The sequence below is a fragment of the Trematomus bernacchii genome, unplaced genomic scaffold (genome assembly GCF_902827165.1).
Source record: "Trematomus bernacchii unplaced genomic scaffold, fTreBer1.1, whole genome shotgun sequence".
In the NCBI taxonomy this organism is placed as follows: domain Eukaryota; kingdom Metazoa; phylum Chordata; class Actinopteri; order Perciformes; family Nototheniidae; genus Trematomus; species Trematomus bernacchii.
The window spans coordinates 4,439,302-4,465,507 of record NW_022987588.1 but is presented as its reverse complement, the minus strand read 5'-3'; the positions used below and the strand labels follow the sequence as shown (position 1 = coordinate 4,465,507).

The 26,206-nt window shown below is 41.0% G+C and overlaps 2 protein-coding genes across 2 annotated transcripts in view; one reads left to right on the top strand and one right to left on the bottom strand.

The window, feature by feature from the left end:
- clybl (citrate lyase beta like) overlaps window positions 1-4,396 on the top strand; it is a 57,318-nt gene extending 52,922 nt beyond the window's left edge. Inside the window, exons 7-8 of the mRNA XM_034128893.1 lie at window positions 2,676-2,800; window positions 4,103-4,396. Coding sequence (XP_033984784.1) covers window positions 2,676-2,800; window positions 4,103-4,198 — 221 coding nt within the window. The 3' untranslated portion in view covers window positions 4,199-4,396. The remainder of the gene's footprint in view (window positions 1-2,675; window positions 2,801-4,102) is intronic.
- Window positions 4,397-18,295: 13,899 nt separating this feature from the next.
- Window positions 18,296-22,488, bottom strand: zic5 (zic family member 5 (odd-paired homolog, Drosophila)). Its single transcript, XM_034128423.1, has 2 exons — window positions 21,345-22,488; window positions 18,296-20,018 (listed from the first exon to the last, which is right to left on the bottom strand). The coding sequence occupies exons 1-2, from the start codon at window positions 22,387-22,389 to the stop codon at window positions 19,582-19,584; spliced, it is 1,482 nt and encodes a 493-aa protein (XP_033984314.1). The 5' UTR covers window positions 22,390-22,488; the 3' UTR covers window positions 18,296-19,581.
- Window positions 22,489-26,206: the final 3,718 nt, after the last annotated feature.

Below are 26,206 nucleotides of genomic sequence, written 5' to 3'. Positions count from 1 at the left end.
GTGTTGTGGTGTGTTGTGTTTGTGTGTTGTGTGTGTGTTGTGTCCAGGTTAATGAAATATTTACATTTATTTACACACTACTGTTAGTCGCATATTATGTTGAGGGGTTTCTTAAACCTATGCACATATGTTTAAATAATTTGCCTTTTTGAATCAAATGGGTTTGTTTTTTTTTGCAGCAAAAAAATATTTTTGAGATGGTAGCAGCCGTTGATGAAGAAATGGTCCGATTTGAATATGGAACCGAACCATCAAAGCACTGGATTAGTGGTTTACAAGCCATGGGCACTCTGTATAATCTTAGTTAGTAGCTATTACTCTGGCCCGAGTGTGCTTAAGCAATAATACGGTGCAGCCAAAAGCGTCTACCTGTGCAGTAATTGACCTTGGCACTACCTAAGCTGCATCCAGCACCCATTAGCACTGAGCACAGAACACACTGGTCAGACACAAACATCTAGGCTTCTTACCAGTACATGGGACATGCAAGGCAAAATCCAGCAAAACCTTGACAAAGTAAATCTGTTTGGGAGGACGGTCATTAATTTTTAGATATAAAAGAGTGCAGTATCTTTACTTTATAAGCACCTTGTTTTATGTGCTGTATACTACATGTCGCAGCTTAGACTGAATAATCCTTCCAAAAGTGTTTGCCTCACTGACATAGAAATCGGTTCCACAAAGCTCTCTGCATTTCACTTCCATCCCCGGGACCCTGCCCATCATTCGCCTGAGAGCACTTTGCTAAATGGCAATCCTCCAATGAGATGCCAGCACCACATGGCAGGCCGGGATTGGCTGGAGGGCATGAGTGATGCATTTTAGGAGAACCAATGGGTTGTAACTGAGGGCACCCTGTCTGTTTCCTCTTCACTCTGTCATTCTCCTGTTGTCCTACACACTCAGACAGACAGACCCTCAAAGAGACACACTCTTTAAATATATTTAAACCAGCCAATTTCAGTGTGCAAACATGTTCCTTTCTCCAAAACAGAAGTAAAACAGGTGGCTCCTCTGGCCTAAATCCTCGCAATAATACAATATCTGTATAATATCCAAACTACAATTGATATTTTAGTACTGCAGAGGAGGTGATGCACGGGCAGGCACAAATAAATATACACAAGATTGCACGCACACTCACACACGCGCACACACACACTCCTACAAATCTCCAGCAAATCTCCAGCGTGGCCCTGGGGAGTCCTCAGGCTGTTAGTCCAACCGAAAATGTGCAGTTAGTCTCTCCGCCTCACACAAACAAACACGCAGGCATTCATGAATTCGCAATGACCGGCTAACAGGTGCCAAGTGTCACATTTTATGATGTGCATGATTCCCTCGAAGATATCTATTTGTCATAAGTTGCAAGTCAATGAATTGCGTTCTCTCATTAGTAATTGTTCAAGCCTTTAACTACAGTGTGCTCATTGTGTTGGTGCTCTGTGTGTTTTTTGGAGGTTAACTGGGGTGAGCGGAGCTGGATGCAGGGTGTGGGGTTCTCTCCTCCCCTTTCCTCTTCCGTCTTATCCTCCTCTCCCCTTCTCATTTCTCCTGGGCAACATTTTTTCGCGCGTGCAGCCCGCCTGCTCGGCCACCTTGAAGGATTTGTTGTCAGCGACAGAGCTAAGCCCTAAAGTGTCGAGTTCCTGCTGGCTGCCGCTGAGCCGTCGTTCTCACCAGACGTTTCATAACCTTAACTTATCACTACAAGTTTGATCTGCAAATGTACACGGGATTATGTCTGCGGCGTTAGCCCACATTTAACTGAGACGGAGTGGGGGCGGGAGGGTGGGGGATTGTCTCAGACAGAGCCTTAACTCCATGTTAGGCTCGTGTTTCAGTTGGATATAAGATGCAATTTCTGAAAGGTATGCAACCACTGAGGTTCTGAAATTGTATACAATGTTATCATGGGAAAAGACATGCATTTCTTTTATTTTTACCAGTTGATAATAGAAAGTATTTTAATGAAGACGCTTGAAAACATTTGTTTAACATGTTTGAATATGGTTATAAATATAATATTTGGTCTAAATGTATTTTTCTTAATTTGTTTTATTTTATTGGCATTTTTTAAGAGTTGCTGTGTATGTTTACTTGGGCTCTGTGTGTTATATTGTCAGCAGTATTCCCTCTTTCACATGCTGAAGTCTAAGGGCAGTCAGACAGAAGGCCTGCGAGCAGAAGTGATGATGCACAGCCTCCTCTGGTCCCGTGCTGACCATCTGACTCACCTCAGTGTTGCCATAGGATACACTGACACATAAACACACGCACACACAATTTAGTCTTCCGTATTTCCTGTTTCTCTTGTCTCATTGCTTTTCTGTGTTGTGGTTTCTCCCTCTCATGAACAGTGCCGGCTACAATCCCTCATCAATCTCAGGGATTTCTTTTTCCATTCATGCAGCTGTTTGCTCAACAGTTTTCATAATAAAATATCTTGTTTGTTATAATCAGGGAGTGTAATTGGCACAAACTGTGTTATTGAAAGCTCTGTGCCAACACGTAAAAACATTGTTTTTTAGCACAAATGTCTCTTTGATTTGAAGCCTAGCCTGCTGTTATCATTTGCATATTTCACTTACACTCTCTCTCTCTCTCCCTCTCTCTCTCTCTCTCTCTCTCTCTCTCTCTCTCTGTGTGTTTGTGTGTGTGTGTGTCCTGTGCAGGTAAGCAGGTTATCCACCCGGGGCAGATCCAAGCTGTGCAGGAGGAGTTCTCCCCCAGTCTGGAGAGGGTCCAGTGGGCCAAAGAGCTCATTGCTGCTTTTGACCAACACCAAAAGGAGGGAAAGGTAATGTTACTATTCTCTTCCAAAAGCAATTATTTTACATTTAAAAAGAAATCGCTAGCTGTGGATGGTTATTTCTTAGACAATTCACAAATGTGTTATCTATCAATATAACTTGATAGATTGGGCAAAAGCAATATGAATAGATGACACACAAAAAAAAACACTGCCCATTGCTCTTTAAACTTTAATCGTTTTTTAGCTTTTATCCTGATTGTTAAATGTTTTCAGTAAGTTAACTTGGGTAACAACCTCATTAAAACGTCATGTGATTTCAGATTTCTTTCGTTCTTTCTTCCAAAATCAATTAAAACAAATAATGACCGCACAAAACAACTTTATTTATTACAAATCCTTTCATCATTTCAAAGGGGAGATATGTCCTATTAACCAGGGGATATTGCTATATGAGACTTTCTGTAATGCATGTGTCCTGCGTGACTCATTATCTGGGACTCTTCAGATGAGCGGGGTGTTTTTCTGCTCTGAGACTCGGACTGATCCTTTTGTGTTCCCTCTCGCACACCTCTGTAGTTCCAGAGAATACATACTGTACACCCCTGGGTGACTCTCAGAGATGCATAGGAGAAGTGGTGGTGGGGGGGGGGGGGGAGTTGGGCCAATTAAGTGTACAATATTATTGTTCCTAATTTAGTGCATGGTTGGATCCTGTGTGTTGCGCTCTGTGGGCTATCTGCTGAGGTAATGCACAATCTGCCCGCACCTCTCTCCCTGCCAGGGCTGCTCCTACTAAGCATCGCCCGAGGGATTCAGATCCTACCCATCCCTCTGCTGCCGTGTGTGTGTGTGTGTGTGTGTGTGTGTGTGTGTGTTCCTGTCTGTGTGTGAGACTTAGGGGTTGAACAGCGAGCAGGGTCAGTCCCTTTGTCTCACCACACGACAGGTGCTTGTTTTTCATAAGTGTCACCCCCAGCTATTGACTGCATTTTTCTGACTTGATGTTTCTTGGAGATCTTTCAAAGTACATTTTATTCCTTATCATTTACACATTTCCATGCAATGTTTAGTCTGTGCGGTTTTTCCTGGCAGTTTTTAATGGCTCACTTTGACTGTATGTCTACTAAGGTACACTTTCATCTGCAACTTCATTTTTTTTGCAATTATTTAGTATTAATAACTACATTTTTATGATACTTCTCTATTAATGCAAAATGCATTTAAGGATGGCTCTCATAATGTGGCATGTTCTGTTTTTGGTACACTAATCTACTTGCTGCGTGTTCACTTTACACCTGGTCTCATTTCTGTCTTTCTGTTCTCTCACCTCTGTGTAAACCTGTTCAGGGTGCGTTCACCTTCCGCGGCAGCATGATTGACATGCCCTCGGTGAAGCAGGCGAAAAACATCGTAACACTCTCCGTTGTGGTGCCAGAGAAATGACACAACTGGTGGGAAGAATCACGAGGAACCGCACAACTTGACCCTGATGGGAGACGTCAAAGGGAACAGGAACTCTTGCTGGTTTCAGGACAAAAATGGCACTTTGAAGTGTTATAATATATTTTGCTGGACATAACTGGATTGTGGAAATTGTGGTTTTAATTTAAGTTTTAATAAATGTGGAAATTGTTTTATTTATTTAATTTGATTGTTATGGCAATTGCAATAAGTTTGACTTTTTCTTTGTTGGTCCTTTTATTCGCTCGTGGCGTGTATTGACGATTACTGCCTTGTTTGGGCACTTTTTTGGCACACTGTGCAGAGTGTGCGCCATCATGTCATTCTTCAGTGTGTGTGCCCATGCCTCCCATCTCTCCTAGGTCATGATGAATGCTCTCCCACCTCCACGATCCAGGCAGCTGGGTGAAAGGGTAAACAAACACAACAAGCCACTGTTGTGGATCTATTCATTAGGCCCCAGCGCTCCAGTCAGGCCTCAGCCCCCTGCCCAGGGCCCGACTCACAAACATCAAAGTCTCGCTCGCTTAGAAAACACAGATGGAAGTGCGTAAACTTACGATTTCGCTTTTTTTGTGTCAGCCTCCTCAGTGAAGACATTCAGCTCGCCCTGTGGCCGCCGTGAGCCTGCGGTCTTGATGGAGAAGGCGTGTGGCGTCACACACACACCATGACCTGTACAAAATGTAAAGAAACACTGCATACATGCACATGCTGCGACAGTATTCTTTACCTGAACGCTTATTTAACACAAAGATTTAAACTTGAATTATTGTTTCCAGACTGTCTTTTTGCTCCTCGACAAGTTCAGTAAAGTCGTTTGTTGTGCTGTCACAAATAAAAGCACAAAGGCGCTCTGTGGAGAGCTTGTGCATGTCTGACTTCCAGAGACAGTGAAGTGGGTGTGATGTTGGAGTGAGACAGATTAGTGGCCATGTTGCTCCAGCAGACCAGGACCGAGGCTTTGTCTCTCTGACTGTGGATGGGAGGATAATTGGGGGGGTGTTGAATGGTTAATAGTGCCATTGGTGACCATGGTAATGAAAGGCACCATACCCCACCTCATCCCCTCATCTCTCCCTCTCTCACTAGTACTGTATGATCTATTGTGTCTGGGGCAGAACTGTGGTCTGTGCCAGGCCAGGCCAGACAAAAAGATCGAAACCACTCCTGCGCCCAGCCAAAGACCCCAACAGTAAGCTGTCTCTTTGGCATTTGGCCACATATTTCTCTCACCCCTGCTCACTTTTTTTCTGCCATGAATTTACATTGTTTGTTTTCACCCAATGTTCCATTAAACCCTTAGGTTGGTAGACAAAACTGTTATTTATTACTTTAATTAAATAAATCTACAAACGGTACTTAAGTAAAGAGCCATTGTGCAGGCTCTGTGGATCTTTTAAACAGGCATTGGACAAGCCACATCTCACACTTGGTCATTCTGCAACGTGTTGTTTGTGAATAACCTGTGCTGATTACATGAATCAAACGTTTTTCTTGATTTGAGGTTATGTCATTCAAATGGGCTTCACTGATTTGTATCAAACTTGAAACACTGACTTTTTTTAAACTTACAGAAATGTATCATTTGTTGCAGCTTAGTCTTTCCACAATCTGAAGTGAATGCTGAAAGAGTTACTGGAGGAAATCCACTTTGGTTTTGCATTTAGTCTAAGCTTCTGCATGTCTTTTAATTGTGAAATGATTAAATGCAATTAATAAGTTGAGTTTGGAGGCTAAGTATTGTCTCCAAGTATTCACTGAATACATATTTTTGTTTTTTTGAAAGGTTGATAATGAAAACATTTAAAAAATATATTTTACTTCCAAATGTTGAATACAACATCTATTTCCCTATTGAGTGCATAATAGGCTCGATCAAGCCATTCTTGGACACATGTGCTGCACTCGGAGTTGAAAGGAGGCTCACCAGGTGACTTCAGTGAGGAAGGAGGCCGGTCTTACGGGACAACATGGCTTTTCGGAGCTGCTCTGCACCAACAGGTGTCCCTCAGACAGGAAGGAAGGTCTCTAAGCAGAGGAAGCAGCTCAGGGCATCATGCAGGGACCAAGCAAAAAGGGCAGCTCTTCTGAGGATGATCAGGAAATAATTTGGCTAGTTTATATTAAAACAAAACACAACATCCCCTTAGTGTTTGTTTACCACCTTTTTTTATTATCATTCTTTCTAATATATGTTGCCCTTATTTCCACCCACACTCTCTCAGCCCTCCCCCTGTAGGTAAAACAAACGCTGTCTTTTGCTCTCGTTTTGCTTTTATTGCACCTTGACGACTTTGCAATTCAATAACATTTTGGAATGAGAAAGCCAAAGATTTCAGTGACATCTATGTAGATTAGAGGAATGCATCCCTGTCTGCCTCCGCTGTGTAATTCTACATGACATTTCTATTATGTGTGGAGCTGATATAATCTTCTCAGTCCTCTCGGTAGTTTTATTTAAATACATCTCTCTGGTATTCCCTGAGAGAGTAAATTACAATTAACACGATTATAACCTCACAAAATTGTGACGGGAATCAATTAGGCTGCGAGCATTATTTCATAGCCCGGTAATGTGTTGGTCGAGATTGCTTTCATAAATTATGAGAGACAGCGCAGGCGGAGAAAATGCATGTATGCAAAACACTGTCAGAGGAAAATTAAAACGAAATGTTTTACATATTTTTCCATTAATCTAAATGGGACCCGTGTGGCAAAGATGGTTTTATTCTAATTCCCCGCCCGGGGATGCCCAAATAATGACTTGATGTTTTAATAGACTTCTAATGACGATATATGACAAAGTAATTGCAGCAAAAGATTATTCTAAAGCAATGAAATACCTCGTTATTGCAACTGCAGCACAGTTTGAGAAGTGTAAACCTATTAGCAACAATGACTTAAAATATAACGTAGGCTATGAGCTGATCAACATAAAACATTTAGTTTAAGCTAATTAACTGCGTTGCGATATTTTGTTATATTGTTTGAATAAATTAAAACCTTTTCCAAGTGGCTCCAAAAGGCCATTTCCTACAACTATTACAGTCAGTGCTAATTTTCAAGTGTCCAAGGCCTAGTGCGGAAAAACACAATGAAAAGTATTAAATATCGCTTTACAAATTCTAATAAAAATGCTTTAGATTAAATGGAAACTATTTATTTTTTGCTTTGTGAGGATAAGCATCCTGATGTGGTAATTGTAAAAGTGATGTAATTTGAAAATGCATTTAAGAAAATGCAGCCTCAAGTAAACTGATCATTTTAAAATAAACAATAATAAAAACATAATTATAACGTAAAAGCAAATTAATTCCGAAGCTTGTTAATAAAATATTGAAGCTATCTATCTTGTTGGGTCATTGTATATGTATGGCAGGTAAGCGTTTCTTACTGCATTAATGAAGTATTCTGTCATTTTATTCTGAATGTTATCGCATGTTAGGATATTTTTTGATATTTTCTTCAGAAACCACCAAAAGCAGTCGGTCTTTTTATCAAGCGCAGAGCCTTTTATTTCCCCACCGATGACAGGCGCATGTCCAGCCTCCTTTTCTTTCCTTTTTTTTCCAGTTCGTTTGCATGATATGAAATTCACCGTGGCCTGTCTGTCCTGCCTGAGTGATCTGGCACATGTGGACCATTACTAACTTAATTTGAGAAAACCTTTTGTCTGAGTATCAGCGACGCAGGCGCGAGGCAGGATGCAGGATCAGAGTTGTTAGATCCTTTTTATATTTTTATTTCACCTTGATATTTTAGTATAAATCTATTTTTATGCAAAGCCATAAAAACACCCTTAATAGGCCTCATGTAAAGCTGAATAATATACATTTCCCAAACCAAATAAATGTAATCTACAATAAATTATGTTCATTTAGGTTGAATTGTTTTTGCCACTGCACGTCAAGTTTAATCAATATTTCATTTCCAGCACCAAACGGGTATAAACATATTATAGATCATAGCTGCATCCCACCTGCATTAGGTCTATCATAAAGGTGATGTTGGGGAGGGGTCCTTATATTAATTTGACCCACCAAACTGGTCCAGGCCTCTGTTTGAAGGCCCTCCCTGCTTCTTGTTTAGTTCTTGGAGGTCCGGTTCTCTTAAAGTCCAGGCTCCTGGGTGTATTTACCTGGTGGATAAATATATTTTGCAGTTATAGAAAAAAAGTCACAGAAATGAAACAGACTTCCAGTTGGCAACATCTTACCCTCAGGTGTTGACTCCTATATGCAAATTAGGATGCATCTTGTCCCACATTGAAAAATCTAATGAAATTATTGATTGTACAATATAGGTAAAAATATTTTAGGTGACTTTACCTTCCTCCTTAGCTCTGATTCCCCCAGACTCCCTTCTCCTTAACGGGCTCAGATCAAAGGCTGCCCGGAGACCACTAAAACCCGCGCGCTTTGTCTGCTGTTGCCAGGAGTGAGGAAGGGTGTCGGGGGGGAGGAGGGGGGAGGCATGGTAATGAGACTCGTTACAGAGCGACAAAAAGTCCCTGCAACTTTTTCATTTTTTTACCACAAGTGTCCATCTGTCGTCCTTTCTGACTCAAATTTCCTCTTCACTGCAGCACTGCAGTTTCTTTTTTGTATTTCTTTTTCTAGGCCTACTTTATTTCCTGGGGATTACACCCGCACATTTTGCATGGTGAAGTAAAAGAAAAATAAATGTCTGATTCACAACTTAAATGGGATGGATGCATGTCTGAAGGTGATTTTCACATTGTATACAAAAACGCACATCTGTCACAGTTAATGCACTTTAATTAAATAATGAAACTGCACCTACTTGCTCTTGAGTCTTGTTTGTTTGTTTGTTGTTCTTTGTTGTCCCTGAACGCACCAGACAAGACAGACCAATAGAAAGTTTACGCGACCGACACAGACAGTTTTAAGGGAGAAAAAAAAGGTAACAGCACCTCATGAAAACAACATGTCTGCGGAGGTCTGTGGCCATACAGACATAAACGCACATCAGATCTCTCACCTGCCTCTAGCAGTTAATTAGGCAGTAAAATGTTAAGCCAGTGCCAAACAATAATAGGTTCCATATTACTCTCATGTTGAAAAATGAAATGAAACCTTCTTGGAAACAATTTCTCATAAAGGCAAGTATTTTCGAATAGGAAAATAAATCATATATGAATTTTCAGGCAAGTATCTGTTGTGATCTCATGCTGCTGTCTTTGTTTTACCCTGTTTATCTGCAGGTTATCAATAGTTGACGTTTTATAATGAAAGCATCCACAGTAGCTCAATCCAACCTCTTTTTTTCGATTCCCAGATTTAGTTTTTTGACCAAAATATTGCGAAAGATGTTGTTGGGACATCCTACACTTTTTTATTATTTATATACAGGGTGTGTTAACATTATCTTTTAGCGTTAAATGTTTATTACTGAAAATTAAATCTATAATTGTCCTCTTAAACTTTTATACCTAATTTAATTTACCTCGTTGGAAGTATTGCTAACTATTTTTCGGGTTTTTAAATGTTGATACAAACTGATATGTATAGAGTGATAATTTCCCATGTCTCAACACAATCAAAAACCAAGCTTTTGATGTGCACCACCCCTCTCTTTTCTTTCTCTCTCTCTCTCTCTCTCTCTCTCTCTCTCTCTCTCTCTCTCTCTCTCTCTCTCTCTCTCTCTCTCTCTCCTCTCTCTCCACTCTATCTATATCTCTGTGCCGTTGAGCAGGTGGAGGCCGCGCACCTGCACACACAGCTGCGCGCACCTTGTTATTGCTGCCGCTGCTTGACGCACAGATGAGCGCAGCGCACAGCCAACAACACAATCCCGACAATATAAACCTTTCCAGTGCCACAGCCCGCAGCCTCAGCGTGCTGCACTTCTTTTAATGGAGAGACATGCATTATTTCTGGTAATTATTTTTGAGGTAGTTATCAATTAAATTATATCTAAACAAAATAGAAGGAAAAAAATCACAAACAAAGTTCTCTATCTAGTGTTTTCCAAGCGGGACAGGGATGTATACATCCCAGCCGTCTACCTCTTGTTTGTCATGCTCCGGACTTCCAACATGACACCATCTAATCCAATTAAACACGATAACCCTGGACTAACGTATTATTCTTTTCCTTTTTCTTTCGAGTTGCTGACAAGCACTCTTGGTTTTGTGTGAAAGAGAGAGTCAAGAGCCCTCTCTTAATCCCGGGCACGACTAGGAGTGATTGAAAAGTGAAAGAAACCCCTCATTGGTCCTCGAGCTGGATGGTGTTTTCTTTGTCCAGTACTCTGGCTTTTTGTTTAGTGCGGTCATCATGCATAGCAGTCCTTTCTGTGGGCTCTTTAAAGGGAAATCACGTCCACTGAGCCGGTGACAGTTATTAGTTAGTATCATAGAAGTATACTTTATTGAAACAACATAAATAACCACAACTCTCTCATTATCTTGTTCAAACTTGTTGTAATCCAAATGATAATTAGGATTTAAAAAAAAAACAATGAAACATGTTTTTTTGTTATGTAAAGTGTGCCATAATTAGTCGTCTGTTAAAATGGTTTAAGGAGATTAGGCATGTTATTAAAAGAATAAGCATAACAAAAATCCTTAATTGTAAACACCCTCCCCCCTCCCCCAAACCCCTCTTACACACAAACTTAAATGAAAGTGAAACAACGTTTCGTGTAAAACTATAGACTGCAGCTCAAACAATTAAAACAAACCAAAAACATGAAGGTATAAGAAGCTGCATTTTAAACTGGCATGTAAAATGTAATGTTTTATATTAAAAGTCTCTCAAATTCCTACTTTCAAAGTGTTTTCTAGAGAAAAGGCGACGTGGTTCCATACAGCCAGCCTCGAGCCTACATAACATATTGTAGGTGTTGCAAAATGACAGGTAATTGACATTAATCCGCTCTCTCTGAGACTCAGGGGGGATCTAAAGTAAATGGGGATACGGTTAATGAAGCACCACTTGCCCTTTGGATCTCGGTCACAGTGTGCAGCGGGGAAGTTTGCTGAAACTTCGGGCAAGCATCATAAAATATGATGAGATGTAGAGCGATGATTGAAGATTTAGACGAGGAAATGTTGGATTGCTAGAGCAGATACGGATAGAATTAAAAAAGAAGCCAGCCCAGAGGAGGATTAGCACATGAATAATAACTTTTTAAGTGATGACTCGGGTTATTGCTCTCACTTTATTTGACATCTCAGAGGCGTTTTTAAAATTGATGCTTGCCTAACAGGCTCTCATAATGCGCCATTACCAAAACCCTTCCTGCATCCACAAGGTTGTTATTATGCTTATTATAATTCATATTGGGAGTCTTCCCTATAGGAGCTGTGACAGACAGACAGAGGCCAGGTGTGAGAGGTACACTTTGAGCGTAAGGAGTCGCACCTCTCCTCGCCATGCGCACGTCGCTCGGTGCCACGGGGGCCTGCGTAATGAGGGCACCTATGGGGCCCTCCTGGATGGAGAGGTGTCCTAACCTCGCCACGGCCGGTCAGAACTGAAGCTCCGACACCTGCACGTCACCCTCACCCCCCTCCTCCAATCGGCTCCCCCCGGGCAGCGCCTGCCACAGCACACACCCCCCCCAACTTTTGACAACGATAATGATGTGCATGGTGATGCTGAAAATGCTAAGGAGGGGCTGTGGTAGGGAAATAAGGAAGCACTGGGGAGGGGCCGTTGTATTTCTCCTCAGGACCAATTCACTTGTGATAGAAAAGCACAACTCTGCAGCCTCCCACTGAACTGAGGAATGCATAATCTGCTGCTTGGCTTTCTCACAATCCAGAAAACAGGTTATTTTCAAATATGTGCTAGACTATGTTAAACACTATAGTCTAAACAACTAAAAAAGTACTGTTATTAAAACTATGCAAATTATCTTATTATAAGATTTGACATTCATAATGATGTGATAAATGCAGCCCTCTTGAGACTCACATCCTATGTATTTAGGTTTTGGGCGAACTATCAGTCATGTTAACAAAATATCGCCTCATCTCAAGGTTTAGTGTCACTAAGATGGATCAGCTTTGATAGTTTGTGAGCTATACTGTCATTTACAATGGCAAGTGTCTAGGAAGGGCCAAAAGGTGACCATCCCCAACGGAGCTGGCCTAATTATACAATTAGTCTTGTGATTGGGGCAGTCCAGAGCGAAGCGTCCTGTGGGACAACCAGACACATTATGGCTGTCATCAGCATCTTCACAGCAAGTAAAAGAGCCCGGCTAATACGTGCACTGCTTATGTCCTTATGAGGTGGAGGGTTGTGATGTCTTTCACTCAACATGTTTTACATTTCTGTTTCTTGAACAGAATTTCTTGAAGGCTAGTGAGGGCCAAACATCTTCTCTGCAGTACAAAGCAAGGCGAGGGATGGAAAGTGGATGTGGAGCTGTTCACTGCCACCATTAATACCATAGGTCATCTTTGTATTCAATCATTTATGTTTTAAGCCTCATCTGGGGCCTCAGTGCACCAACACAACATCCTTTTGAAGCCATTGGTCAGATGGAGACCCCCATTTCTCAATCGCATTGCCTATCCAGCCATATATCCTTTCTGGCTTATCCCTGGTCAGATGGAAACATCAAGACACCATTTCCTTCTGCCCATCCAGAGCCATATCTTTCATTTCCAAACCCAAGTCTGTGAAAGAGAATGGGTGTGAGGCTTGTGATGTTTGGCAACCACGCAGACAACTCCATGAAGTCAGAGGGAGGTCCTGGCTCTGCATGGTTGAGGAGGCAGTGGTGCCTCCACACTGGATACTTTACTGCTTGTGCACTGGCTTATCACATTGGATTAGAGCTCCTACAGTGAGACTGGAAGCTGAGGATGATTGCTAACCAACTTCACCAGTTTGCCCATGATGAACATAACTATGTGAAGACGGTCAGATGTTTGGCCAAGCAGGAGTCAAACCCTTATCTGTTGTTGGCACAGAATACTGTTTGTCTTTTTTTATTACAAAAACAGATTATTCTCTCCTGGTGCTCCTTCTCTCCTTACCTGGAAATAACCTTCTTCCCCTTCTTCTCTCTCATTTCCAAGGATGCCCCCTCTCCCCAGCTGCGATTTCCCCCACTCTCAATGTTGACCTTTCTGCAATAAAACCAGATGCATTATGGCCCACCATCTGATGTCGAAGGCGTGATGGTTCTGCACAAATCTGGCACTGATATGAATCTTCGCCCACAATGGAGAAAGTGATGGTAAGAAAGTAGAAGCAAAGGAGTGGGGGTGGATTAAAATAGTGGACTGGCACTAAGCTTTTGAAATCATTTCGATCAATCATAGATAGGTTTTCAAGATATGTTTGGTTCCGACTGAAGGGAGATACATGGATTTGAATTTGATTAGTGGTGGTGAAAGTAATCCTTTATATATAAAAAAATCACCAGAGGCCTCAATCTGGTGTTTAAGTCCCAAGTCAATACAGCATGTGTTCCATAACACTATGTGAAGAGTAGACTAAATGGAGTAATATGCAGTATCCTATCCAATTTTCTTGTTTTTATAGTGGAAAAACAGCCCTTAAGAATATAAAATGCTTATTTCAAAATAAGTAAAACGGAGTCATACAGGATGTTCTCCATGTGCCAGGGATGACACAGTTTGTTTTCACTCAGGTAACTTGTAAACAGGAGCATCCCTGTGCACAAATCAAAGTATCCCACACTAAACAGTCCATCTGCTTCTCTTTAATAGAGTATATATTTCCATTTCCCTCCACCCTGTCAGCCCTAGTTTACAGTACGCTGAAGCCTACATCCTGCATTTAGAGGCTCTTAGGAAAGCCCTGTCATTCAATAAGAGACTACTGGGGCAGCATGCTCGCGCTTATCTGCACTTTAGTTTCTATTTTCTAGCCGGTGGGCTATACAAGGGCCAGGTAGCGGGGCCTGGCTCATGCGGTTGTCCGTGGACGACCTTGCTCTCCTCACCTACTGCCTTGGAGTGGCTCCCAGTCCTGGGATGGGGCTTTGGACCGGCACCAAGTCTCTACCCCCACAGATGTTACTGAGCCACCAGATATTATGTCAGTTTCTGAGTGATGTATCATGCTCTTCTGAATAGCAGTGCACGAGTGTAAAGTAGCCGGAATACACGTGACAACATTAAATATTGGTAGAGTAACCCCATCCCTAAAATATTTAGTGGGAATGGTTTAATTCTGACTCTGCATGGTGTTGCACTGATCTGTCATATCAGCTTGTCAGCTCATTAGGACATTTTGTTTTTTTGAGAAGAAAATGCTTCTACTTTCAATATAACAATTACATAGTTGTTTAAAATAATCATATATATGCTTTATAGTAATTGTTCATGCATTTAATTATTTTTCATTGCAAAAATCATAATTTCATAGTGCAATTACAGATAAACATCTAGACTTCAGTTATTACAAATAATTGTTCTCATTCTCTTTGGAATTAGAATGTGTTGGTATTCTGTTATACCTCTTCTGTTTTTCACTCTATTTTTGTCTTTTTTGTTAACACATTTAAAACACAAAGTAATCTAGGATGGTTAATTAGTGCTCATTGAAGATATTTGGGGGAAACATATTCCAGGTACACTTTGTCTAACATGAAACATTCTGATAAGTGTTTTTTAATTAAGCTTTGTAATTGAATTAAAGAACAGTATCTGAAATAAGGTCTCACAAACAGAGGAACAGTGCTGTTATGTCTGCTGTTTTCTATACCGTTATGCCACTTAGCTTGAGATGGAAGGTGAGAAATAACACAGTCTAAATGTCAGAACAAGAATAAACCAATTTCCTTCTCAGCAAAGAGTTCTTAGCAGGTTATGATTATATGTAATTGCGGAAACCACTAGAACAGCATAGGTTGCTGCTTTAACATGAAGGAAAAACATGTTGTTCAAAATCCAAAATGGATGATTGCTCGCTCGGTAATTAATTTAATGAAGTTCTTGTGAAACTTAAACCAAGTACAGGTCAGTTGAGTAACCCCCCGGCGCGCGCTTTGTCAGATGTTTAACTCCCGCACTCCTCTGGGAAAGACACCGGGGCTAATGGGTGAAACCAGCTGCTGTAGTGGGACTGGAAAGCAGTGACATTCCCCCTGCAGACCTCCGAGAATCCGAGGGTAAAACCGGACAAAGAATTTTTCCCATGCGCAATCAAAATATCAGGAGGAAACACTCCTTCCTAAAAAAAAAACTGTTGAGTCGCTAACTTGCTGTCGACTTGTCCCTGCAGGCTGGAGTGCGTTTACTGTAGCTACAACATAAACGGAGTGTTCCCAGAGCAGAATAAAAGCGAGGGTGCTTCACTGGAAGGGAATGAAACTCGCTCTCCGAAGTTGAGGGTCTCCAGTTAACCGGGCAGAGGTCCAGCAGCAACTGCGATGTTTTCTGACTTGATCATGAAACTTAAGACAGTAGGCAGGCAGGTAGGGAGCTTGGAACATGTTGGCAAAATGCCTGGATTGCAAATATGTGGCCGTTAAATGTGAAGAAAGAAGTGAACCTGAAACACGGAAACTTCACACTGCGTTAAAGTTAAGACTCGGGTAGACAAACAGGTGGCACCGAATCACTTCATTGTCAGTGACTGAACAATAATGTATTTGCAGTTCATGGTCATTTTGCATTTCAGTTCTGATCCTTAGTTAACTTCACAGTGCACAGATAATATTGTGTAACTAAATTGAAACTTTCCTATCTTGGAAATTGCAGTATATTTAGAGGGAGAGGTGAAAAGCGGTAATAAAGCTCTGACCAGAATTTACAAATTATCCAAATTAGGAAACAACACATTGTTAAGTGTGACCTATGGTCTATATTTCAACAGAGGACTCACTTATTGCTTTAACGAACGTAATATAATAAATATACAGTAGTTCATGTATTTAAGTCACACACTTATTTCCAGGGGTCTTTTCCTAATTCATCACACATTTCTTATTAATTATTGTAATATTTAGGAACAAGAACTGTGTGGTTTAATTTAGTAACGGAGAGAAAATCAGCCAAAGCTGTCACAAGGTGCTGCTGTTCTGCTATATTTGATATCTGAGTGGGGGTGTTGTTGTGCTGTTTCATCACACCTGCTTTCTTGTCCACAAAAATAAACCTTAAGTTTAAAAAATCCTTATTTCTTCCTTCAGAAAACGAGCGTTTTTCTGTTGCTGTCAGGTGAGCCAAGCCCAGTGCGGTCTGCAGGCGCAGGTGCATGGATCAAATGACCTGCATCTATTTAACCAGAGCCTCTTAACTTTTGTGACTAAAATGATCACTTCACAAGCCATTTTCCTGCGCATTGTGCCAAAAACATTCAGGAGATGGATAATGCTTGTAAAGTCTGACAAGACAGCATTTGTTTTGGTTCTACGCTCGTCTGAGAAATTATCTTTCAACCCCTTTAAAGGGCACAATTGAGAAGCAGCGACGTTTTCACTGCGACTTCTTGCTTTGTCCTCTCCAAAGTGGCGTCTGCATGTCTGACTCTGCCAGTTACTGATTTGCAGGCAGTATGTAAAGGTGGCCCGTGTAAGTGATTTCCACGGGCATCCCACTAAAGGAGAACAAATCGCTGACAAAGGAGAGCCTTTCCCATTCAGCAGCGTCGTTAGGACAACCAAAAAGTATTTCTCAGATAATAAGTTCTACTTCAAAGCGTTTCTCACTGAAGGGTGACTGCTTCACTCCTTTTATTAAGTCTCCCTCCTTTTAATGCTGAAGGAACTGTCTCTGGTTATTTTTCATCGTGTTTATTTTGTAACATTCATTGAGCCCTTGTTTCCAAACAGGACCTACAAGAGCAGGCTACTCTTTAGGCCCTTAGCCCTGTAAACGTCCGAGAGGAGGCCCACAAGGGCTTTGAATGAGGCAGCATATAAAGTGTTTTTAGAAATGCTGAGAGAACAGCTATAAAATTGATAAAGCTCCATTACGACTAAACAAATCTGCTGTTTTGGCCTTTAAAAAAAGGGGGTTGAGCGCTACTGAAGTGTTTTTTTTTCTTGAGCTTTATAAAAGATGCTCAATATTAGATGTGTTTTACTTCAGTGCTGATGAAGGGTTTGCAACAAATTGCCACAGCCCCACCATCCTCCAGGAGTCAAGTGTGTTAATTGATGCAGTGTGGAAGCCCGGGATAATTTCCAGTGTGTGTTGTTGTTTTTGTTTTTGTTGTTTATTACAAGATATGCAATTTGTTTTCGTCTTGTCCAAAGCTTAACAGGCACATGTATAGCGTGTCTGCAGCTGGTGTGTCATCTACCTGCCAACGGTTTGAATTTGTGAAGAAACGGAAGAAACGGAAGAATTTGTGCAAACACACATTTAGTTGGAGAAGGTGCATCCTTCGCTTTGATGATAGTTCATTTAGTGGCAGTTAGTGTTTTTCAACCCGACACATTCAAATGTGAGCGTCTCACTACCCAATTGCCATAGAAATCCTAACGCACCATGAAGACTGTCAAAGCGGCCAGCCTTCCTCTCAGAAGCTGCAGCCTTTGAAGTGGTGCAGGACTCGCGTTGGTCAATTTTAATTCTATGGGCTGGACAGGCAACTCTTTGAAAGTGAGATTGTGCGTTTTAATGGAGGAAATAAGAGGGGGAACTTGTTTTATACACTCTATACAAGGCCTTGCTTATTGTCAGATATCTTTTTATCTTTTATTTTTCCCATGAATGATTCATGCGTCGGCTGCTTTGTGCTGTCGCGCCTTTCAGAGGTAACGCCATCAGGGGGCTATAAGTTTTCCCATTAGCTCAGTGATTAGTTTATACCAGCCTCCTTGGCCTGTGAGATAGCAGTGAATATTTTATAGAAATGTCTGGAAAGGAAATGAGCTCTTCTACTTGTTCATTCCAGGTGAGAAAGACATTATTGTTTTGTTGACTCTTATATATATTTCATATTAAAAGGGTCAATATTGACAGTAATTGCAAAGCTTCCTGAAATACATTTGAAAAAGTAACACAGTCACCAATGTCATAACAATTCCATAATAACACAAAGTGATTTACTATTTCCCAAACTCGTATTAATCAAAGACACTCATTGAATATAATAATTGACACTTGTTAATAACTTACTGTATATGTCCTGTTTTTTATTATTATTTTATATTGTAAATGTAATTTTGAACATCAAGGATCTGCACACTCATAGCTGATTCATCTCCTTTTTTTTATCCATCATGTCCAACGGCACCATGCACCTCAGAGAGAAAGACAGATCACTACAAAAGGCATGCGAGAAAGGGACTTTTCACATTACACAGCCTATTCAAGTAAATGTTTCTTCTTTTACAGAACACAATTAAAAAATAAAAAAGTGAACAGAAAATTAACATTTAAAAAAAACATCAGCAGGGTACTATGCATCACCAAAACTGATATTATTATTCTTTGGTGTTCCTGTAATTCCAACATTGATACCAGCAAATAAATTACAATGTACAAAACAACATTTTTTTGTAATTAAAACTACACAACATTCACAAGCATCAGTACAATTACATATATACAAATCCTACAGGGTCAAAGCCTGTCAGTGTAGACATTTAGGGTCTCGAGGGACTTACTCTTTAACGAGCATAACACTTGTGTATTTTGCATAAAATATAGTCTTAAATAGTTCTTAAATATTACAAAATTCCATCCAAACACATGTATTGTAGAAATCTGAAAAGATAAATGAGAACCCTTAAGACATTCAGATGTTTGCTTCCTCTTTTTTTTTTTTCTTATTGGTTTATCAAAGTTTGTACCACAACTTAAAGAAATCACACATTATTTATAAAAAATCTTCTGCTTCTACTAGATTCTGTCCGTTAACATTTGTTGCTATTTGAGGGGTTAAAGGCAGTACCATTTGTTTCCCTTAAATGTCTGGAATATGACAGTGATTGATAGCAGGCGAGTTATTAAACTGCAAGGGGTGATGGGAGGTCACATGAAATATGTCATCTCTGCACACCAGTTGAGTCTTAAGCCATGCAGTTAATTAAACCCTGCATATTGCTCTTGTACAAAGCTTATTCATTTTGAAAATGCCCTATTCAGATCTTTTTTTTGTCCTTTTAAATTAGATTTCAGTTTTAATGATAGTGTGGGGTGTTTTGTTTTGACAGATTTGATCTACATTTTTAAGAAAGGTCAGGGGTCACATCAATTTCATTCTTGTTCATGTAGTAAGGCCTGCATTGCCTCCAAGATAATAATGAGTTATCTTTGTTGAGCACACTTGTTTAATAATACTACAGTGAAAATAGCTGATCAATGTCCCAAGCGCACAGGCCAGCATGGTTCTACACACCTTTTAACGGGTCAACTAGATGGCAAGTTTGACAGTCAAGTGGTTGTAAACAGGGCATCAGAGCATTGTCCTTGGGTCTGAGTGTCTGAAAGAGTCCTCCTCTGAATCTGACGTTGGCACATCGCTGGAGGGGGTGTGGAGGTGGTTGGGTCCCCCGCTCCCCTGGCACACGTACCACTCGTTGAGGTTGGTGACCTGAGGGGAGAGGTTCGCAGAGCGGTTCCTGTGCGGCTCGGAGTTTGGAGAAAGAGAGTCTCCGAGAGGGTTTGTGGAGGAAATGTAGGGGACGTTGGTGGAAGGGGGCGGTGGGGACTTGCAGTGCACCTTCATGTGCTTCCGCAGAGAGCTCGGGTGTGTGTAGGACTTGTCACAGCCTCGGACTTTGCAGTAGTAAGGCTTGTCGCTGGTATGGACGTGAGAGTGCTTCTTCCGGTCGCTGCTGTTGGCGAATTTTCTGTCACAGCCTTCAAACTCGCACTTGAAAGGTTTCTCTCCTGGAAGAAATGAGAAACAGATGCAGTCAGTGTCGTGTGCAAAGAATGTTGATGCCCTTAAAAAACTGTCATGAAAAAGTCTCCCTGAGGGGTGTTTACATGTTTTACACACATCACAAGCTTAGAGCTGTTAATTAATTCAATCTCAGCATACCACCTTAAAAAATACACCACGAGGGAAATGTTTCCTTTTTTGCTCTGTTTTGCAGCCTCTTTTTTTTTTTTTTTACTAGGGCTTCATTTTCAGAGCTTTTTCACTAAACATCTCCCACAGCCACTTGTCCAAAGCGTTTTCCTGTTTGAACACGTGTAACATGCCTTTAGGCCTTCTGGCTGCATGTATGTGTGTATGTGGAAAGAGAGGGGGCACTCTGGAGACCACCGGCAGCCGTTTATGTAGCGTGGTGGACTCAGGTTATAACTCATCTTACACACTCACTCACCAACATACACACACTGACTTTGTTAGATGGAGAACATACATATGAAAAAAAATAGGCTACACCCTGCTTAGTGCATTCCATATCCATATGTAAAATATTGTGAGAAGGATGGTTGCATGAGTTAAACGGATAAGCAATAAGACAGTGTAACTTGGACTTTCCTTACTTATATTTTTTATGACTTGTTTATTCCCCTGGGGATTTTGCATCATTCAGTAAGGTGTAGAGGCCTGTACTGGCGACATCTATTAAAGCCAATGACCATTAAAACAGTTCTCAAAAAAGAAGGCCTACAAATGAGATTTTTACGTTGTGGGAAGTCAGCCTGCTTAGACTCACTGTCTTGAACTTCAAGCACTCCGCAACTCTGAGACGCTGTTGTTTTGGTCGGACAGATTTTCTTTTTCTACAGACTGTAATGCATTGTAGACTATAGCTTCCCCTCGCTTTGTTTAACAGTTAACCAAATCTTGAAACTAATACATATGGCACATGGTATGATTTTGTGTACCATACACGATATTTAAGATAAGCTTTGGCGTAAACGTCCTACGCCTGACTATAATTACATATACGCGTGTTGTTGCGCTGTCCTGCATGTACGTAAGCACGTTTTACAAATCATATGCCCTTATCATCTCACGCCTACAGCAGTCGTCTCAGCGAGTACAACACTTTACATTTAAGAAAGGCAATGTAACACGTTTAACACTGTGCGAATGCGTCACTGAGTACAACTTTTTTGCTCGCTTGTGTGCGCAATTACGCACGGTCGCACTCTATTTAGGATGTGAAAAACAACACGAGGTCTCTTCGGATAGATTATAATGATCTACGAACAGGGGATATTTTTTCAAACTTCACAATTACAAGTACTACTGACCTGTGTGAGTCCTCTTGTGAATCTTTAAATTCTCCGATCGAGCGAACACTTTTCCACAGCCCGGGAAAGGACACGGGAAGGGCTTTTCTCCCGTATGAACTCGGATGTGATTGATCAGTTTGTACTTCGCTTTGAAAGCTTTTCCTTCCCGTGGACATTCCTCCCAAAAACAGACGTGGGAGCTCTGCTCCGGTCCCCCGACATGCTCCACCGTGACGTGGTTGACCAGCTCGTGCATGGTGCTGTAAGTTTTAGAGCAGGGCTTTTTTTGACTTTGCTCCTGGTCAATCCATTTGCAGATTAGCTCTTGCTTTATGGGCTGCCGCATGTATCTTAAAAACGCCCCCGCCGCTCCGTGAGGAGCTGAAGCGATGTTCACATTGAGGTTCATGGAGTTGTAGCTGTGGAGAGAAGAGGGTCCATAGTGATCTGGCCTGTGCCCGAAGTGCTCTGGCCTGCCGTAGATGTCCCCCGGTATACCCAGGCGCATCTGCCCATTGAGGGCATGGTGGTGATGGGCACCTGGGGACCCTTGGTCGTGAAGTCCAGTAAAAAGTGAATGGGCCCCACTTTCTGCGTGCCCATAAGCACCTGTTGGAGAGATGAACATGCCATGGTGATGAGGGGAGGAGGCGGAACTATGCTGGTCGCCAAGTGCATGCATAGCAGAGGCTGAGAGTTCTCTCCTGAGGATGAAGTCCCTGCTGCTTGAGTAGCCTGAGTGGGGGTGAGCCACGGGGAAACCAACAGTGGTCTGAGCAGAAGTGAAAGATGCCGCGGTCTGTGCTTCGTGATGGCTCTGAATGTGTTGAGATGGGCTAAGTTTGAGAGCATTTGTCTGTGCCATGTGCTCTGGTCCAAATGGAGTGAGTGCCACTCCGGGGTCGTTGCCCAGCTCCCCAGGGTGGAGGTGGGCATGGTGGGAGAGAGGGTGATGCCCCCCTAGCCCCGGGAAGCCTGTCATATTCTGATGAGGATGGGGTTGAGTCGCTGCCAAATCCGCTAATCTTATCGCCGGATTCCTCTTGTTTAAAGGGGGTTCCATAACTACACTGACAAGTCCATCCGCACTCACCGCAATTGTTTTCACCCCACCACGCTCTCTAAAACATTAGAAAAATATGTATATAAGGGGTCTATAAGTTCTTTTGTCCGGCTTCTAACTCTGCTTGCTCCTTTTCCCACTCTGTCCTCAAGCGATTGGCAGAACATACAACAGTTGGAGGACACAGTGGGGAATACAGTTTAGAAATGGCACTGCGGGTATTGGACGGATTTCGGTGACTGGCAGTTAGGAGAACGAAGCGATTGGCTGTCGTTCAGCGCAGGGGCTCAGCAGGGTTCCGCCCCCTCACTCTCTTTATCGCTGTTGACTCCAAAAAGTTGTACTCACAAAGTTACCAGCAGATCTGTTTGTGCGGCTTTCTGTTTACTGCTGCTGGCGCATGTGGATGACCGAAATGTCAGTTTATATGGCCAATGCAGCCCAGTTTATCTTTGGTGAACTGTCTTGCTATTGATTTGAGGTCGCCATTGAAAAAAGAACACGCTGCTGGTGGATGTATGTTTGAATGTAAGTGAGTAGAGTAAAGGATGTGGCCAGTTTTTAGATGCGTAATTCACGGCAGTATAGTGAGTAAAGAGGCAAACAGTGATGGGGCGAAGTGTATTTCTTTGGCACGCTTGGTTCAGCATGTATTTATTATGAAGAAGGATTAAAAAACAACAACAGCATGATTTCTTAGGAAAATATATTAAGTAAGGAGCACACCTGTGGAAAGTCATTGCGATGCGTAATTATAAAAACTTTATTTTACTGAAGACTAAAATACCATAAAATTATGAGTAGATAAATTAAAGAAATATTCAGATTAACAGAGTTTAGTTTCGTTTGCTGTTTCTGTTTATCCTTCCCTTCTCTCTAAATTATGATATAAATGTATATTTATTTCACAAGTTGACCGAAATAATATGACTTCTACATTTAAATTAGGTTTGAATTGAGTTTTGGGGTGATGCACACCAATCATCCTTAAAACGTATTTTAAAAACTATAACAATTTCCTATGTTCTTGTTCATTGTATGATTTTTCATAATGCCTCAATACAATTATAATACAATCATAATTATGTTGGCCTAACAATATTTACAAGTTAAGGATGCCTTAACTAGTTACTTCTAAACATCCAACAGTAAACTAAAACAAGGGGATCACAGCGTAGCCTACTATTTTATTTCAGTGATTTTTTTGACAGGACCTGCAAAGTGTGTAATGTGCTGTCATTCTCAGCACCCGGGATAAGCGTTATTTACCATCATTTTGTAATGGTTATTATTGTAGTTGAAAGACATCTGTTAAACTGCATTATAGCTCACTATGACGGATCTTGCCATTTGATTAGTCCCTGATGACAGCAGGACGTGTATCTGTCATTCATATGTCTTCATTCACACACCTTTCCAATCGATGTGTGATACTCAAACTACAAATCATCAAATCATCAAAGTTTTTCTAACTTGAAAATAAGTTAAAAATATAAAACTTTAAATATAAAAATGAAAACCACATTTTCCCACTCATCCATAATTGATTTCCAGAGGGAAGGGTTTACATGTTATGGCCCTGTTGCACATGCTTCTTTGTTGAAACTGATTTATGATATTGACAATCTGCAAATGAAACACGAGTGGAGGTTTTATGTCATAACTTCAGCAATTGATTAATACCTTTTTGTAGTTTTGCAAAAATATTTAAAGAAATCTTATCAATTTACAGTCAGTCATATTTGTTTCATTGGTTTTTACTGTTAGTAGTTTTACCTGCTCCTTTGATAAGGGCTTAATTTTTTATTGTATGTGCACAATCTATCTTAATCTATTTTACAATTATTTGTCATACCTATTTTTCTTTCATTGTAATTTAAAAGTCACTAAACAATCTCCCATGGACACATGTGTGTATGGTTGTTTCGGGGATTTAGTTAGCCAGCTCCAATGGGAGCTTCTGGGAACTCATAAACCACAGAAGAGCAGTGGGTGCACTGTTTATGATTTGTTTAAGGGCTCCTATTTCATACACATTAAATTAAACACCACATTAGAAGAACATAATCCACACAAAATTAACAACAAGAATTACAATTTTGCTGATGAAGTAGTAACACAAGTTACCCTCCCTTGTGCTTAACCGTGACAATTTGTGAATCTCACGCATGTGCAATTTTGGGAATGCACCTCTTGGTCACAGTGTGCTACAGACATTTCATCATTCATATTATTCTACCATGTCAAATAAATTCATCTATAAAATGCATATTTTTTTATAATCAGAATGAGGAAAGCCTGGGTCCTTACTTTTTTTTAAGGAATAGGCTATTTAAAAAAAAAAAAATAGATTTATAGTTTCCATATAGCTGTCGATGCCTCATACGGAGAAGTGGGACCTCTTAAAGCTCTCTCTCTCTCTCCCTCCCTCTCTTTTCCTCTCTCCGTAAAACAAAGACGCTTTGTCATAAACAGGGTTATTTTACCAAAGGGAGTCAAGAGGGCAACATATGTGGTCTTAACGGTTCATAGGTCAAATATCCATGAAACACAAGGTCACGGAAGCCACACAAGTAACCTTCCAGTGTGTCAACATATTGATATTGTCAGATAACAGGCAGAAGAAATACGCCTTTGGCCCCCATTATGACACACAGGCACAGTGCCCGTATGTGATCAAGACTTGTGACTTTATTGATCTTTGTGTAATACTTAGCCTACAATTTAAAGCTGTAACTTCAGATCACCTTCTAAAACATATCATCTTATTTATATTTTAAATCTATGGGCTATGTATTGCTGGTCCATAAACCTGTTGAAATACTGGTCTTTGGGGGATTTTCAATAGGCTAGACCCCCTTTCTTCTCCAAGCAGAAGGGTAAACCCGCAGCCCTGTGCCTCTCTAACTGATAGATTTCCCCCCCCCCCCCCCTTCGCTTTCTCCCTATCTGGGGAATGTTTTGTGGTTTTCCTGAGAAATAAAGAACTTCTTATAGGGGTCGGCAGACGTGACTTTGAACTTGGATCAGCTCCTGCGTTTCCTGTGGTGCGGGTTGAAATAGACTTGGAAGAATGGCACACAACGCTCAGCCTGTCCCACTCCGAGCTATGAGACTCACAAATTCAAAAAAGTTTTTAAACGCTTCCCTCACATTCTCCATTAATTGTCGCCTAGAGCACCGGAGAGCTGAGGCAGACTGAGATTGAGTTGTGTAATGGAACGGGAGAACTTGTGGGATTTTGATTTGGTGGAAATGTAAGTAAACTTCCTTTGACTTGTGAATGTGAATGAGCAGCTGTGGTTCTTCGCCTGTATATCCCCAACTAAACACAGATTCAGGGAATGCTTGTAATGAAAATTGCCAGTAAAAGAAGCCAATCCTTGTTTAAAAAATCGACTTCCATCTGTGAGTTATATTTTGCCTGTTTGTAAATCAAAAGGGAAATATCATTAGGAAAACAATATGGTTCACAATGTAAAACAGTGGCTGCAGCTGCAGCCTATTGTTTTATTGAAGGCATCCTTTTTATGGCTAAAACAAAACAGTAGCTACACCTGAAAACTCAAAGAAATACAATTCCATCCTAATTCAATATAGCGTAAATTGTATTGCTCAAACCTTATTATTGGGCGTTCAGGAAAGGCTCGACCTTACATGTCACTCATGGTTAACTTGGATCTAAGCGCAGTTCACCACCATAACATGTATTTTAATTGCTGTGGTGAATGTGAGAACCACCGAGGAAAAAGAACCAGTGACATATGGAACCATTAAAAGAACCAACAACATGCACTAGCGGTTGCCAGTATGAGCG

What these genes read in the sequence shown, in the direction of transcription:
- zic5 (XM_034128423.1), bottom strand. Translation starts at nt 22,389, where the DNA reads ATGGAACCCCCTTTAAACAAGAGGAATCCGGCGATAAGATTAGCGGAT. An exon ending in TCACAAGAGGACTCACACAG is followed by an intron (nt 20,019 to 21,344) that starts GTCAGTAGTACT and finishes CATTTCTTCCAG; the next exon opens with GAGAGAAACCTTTCAAGTGC.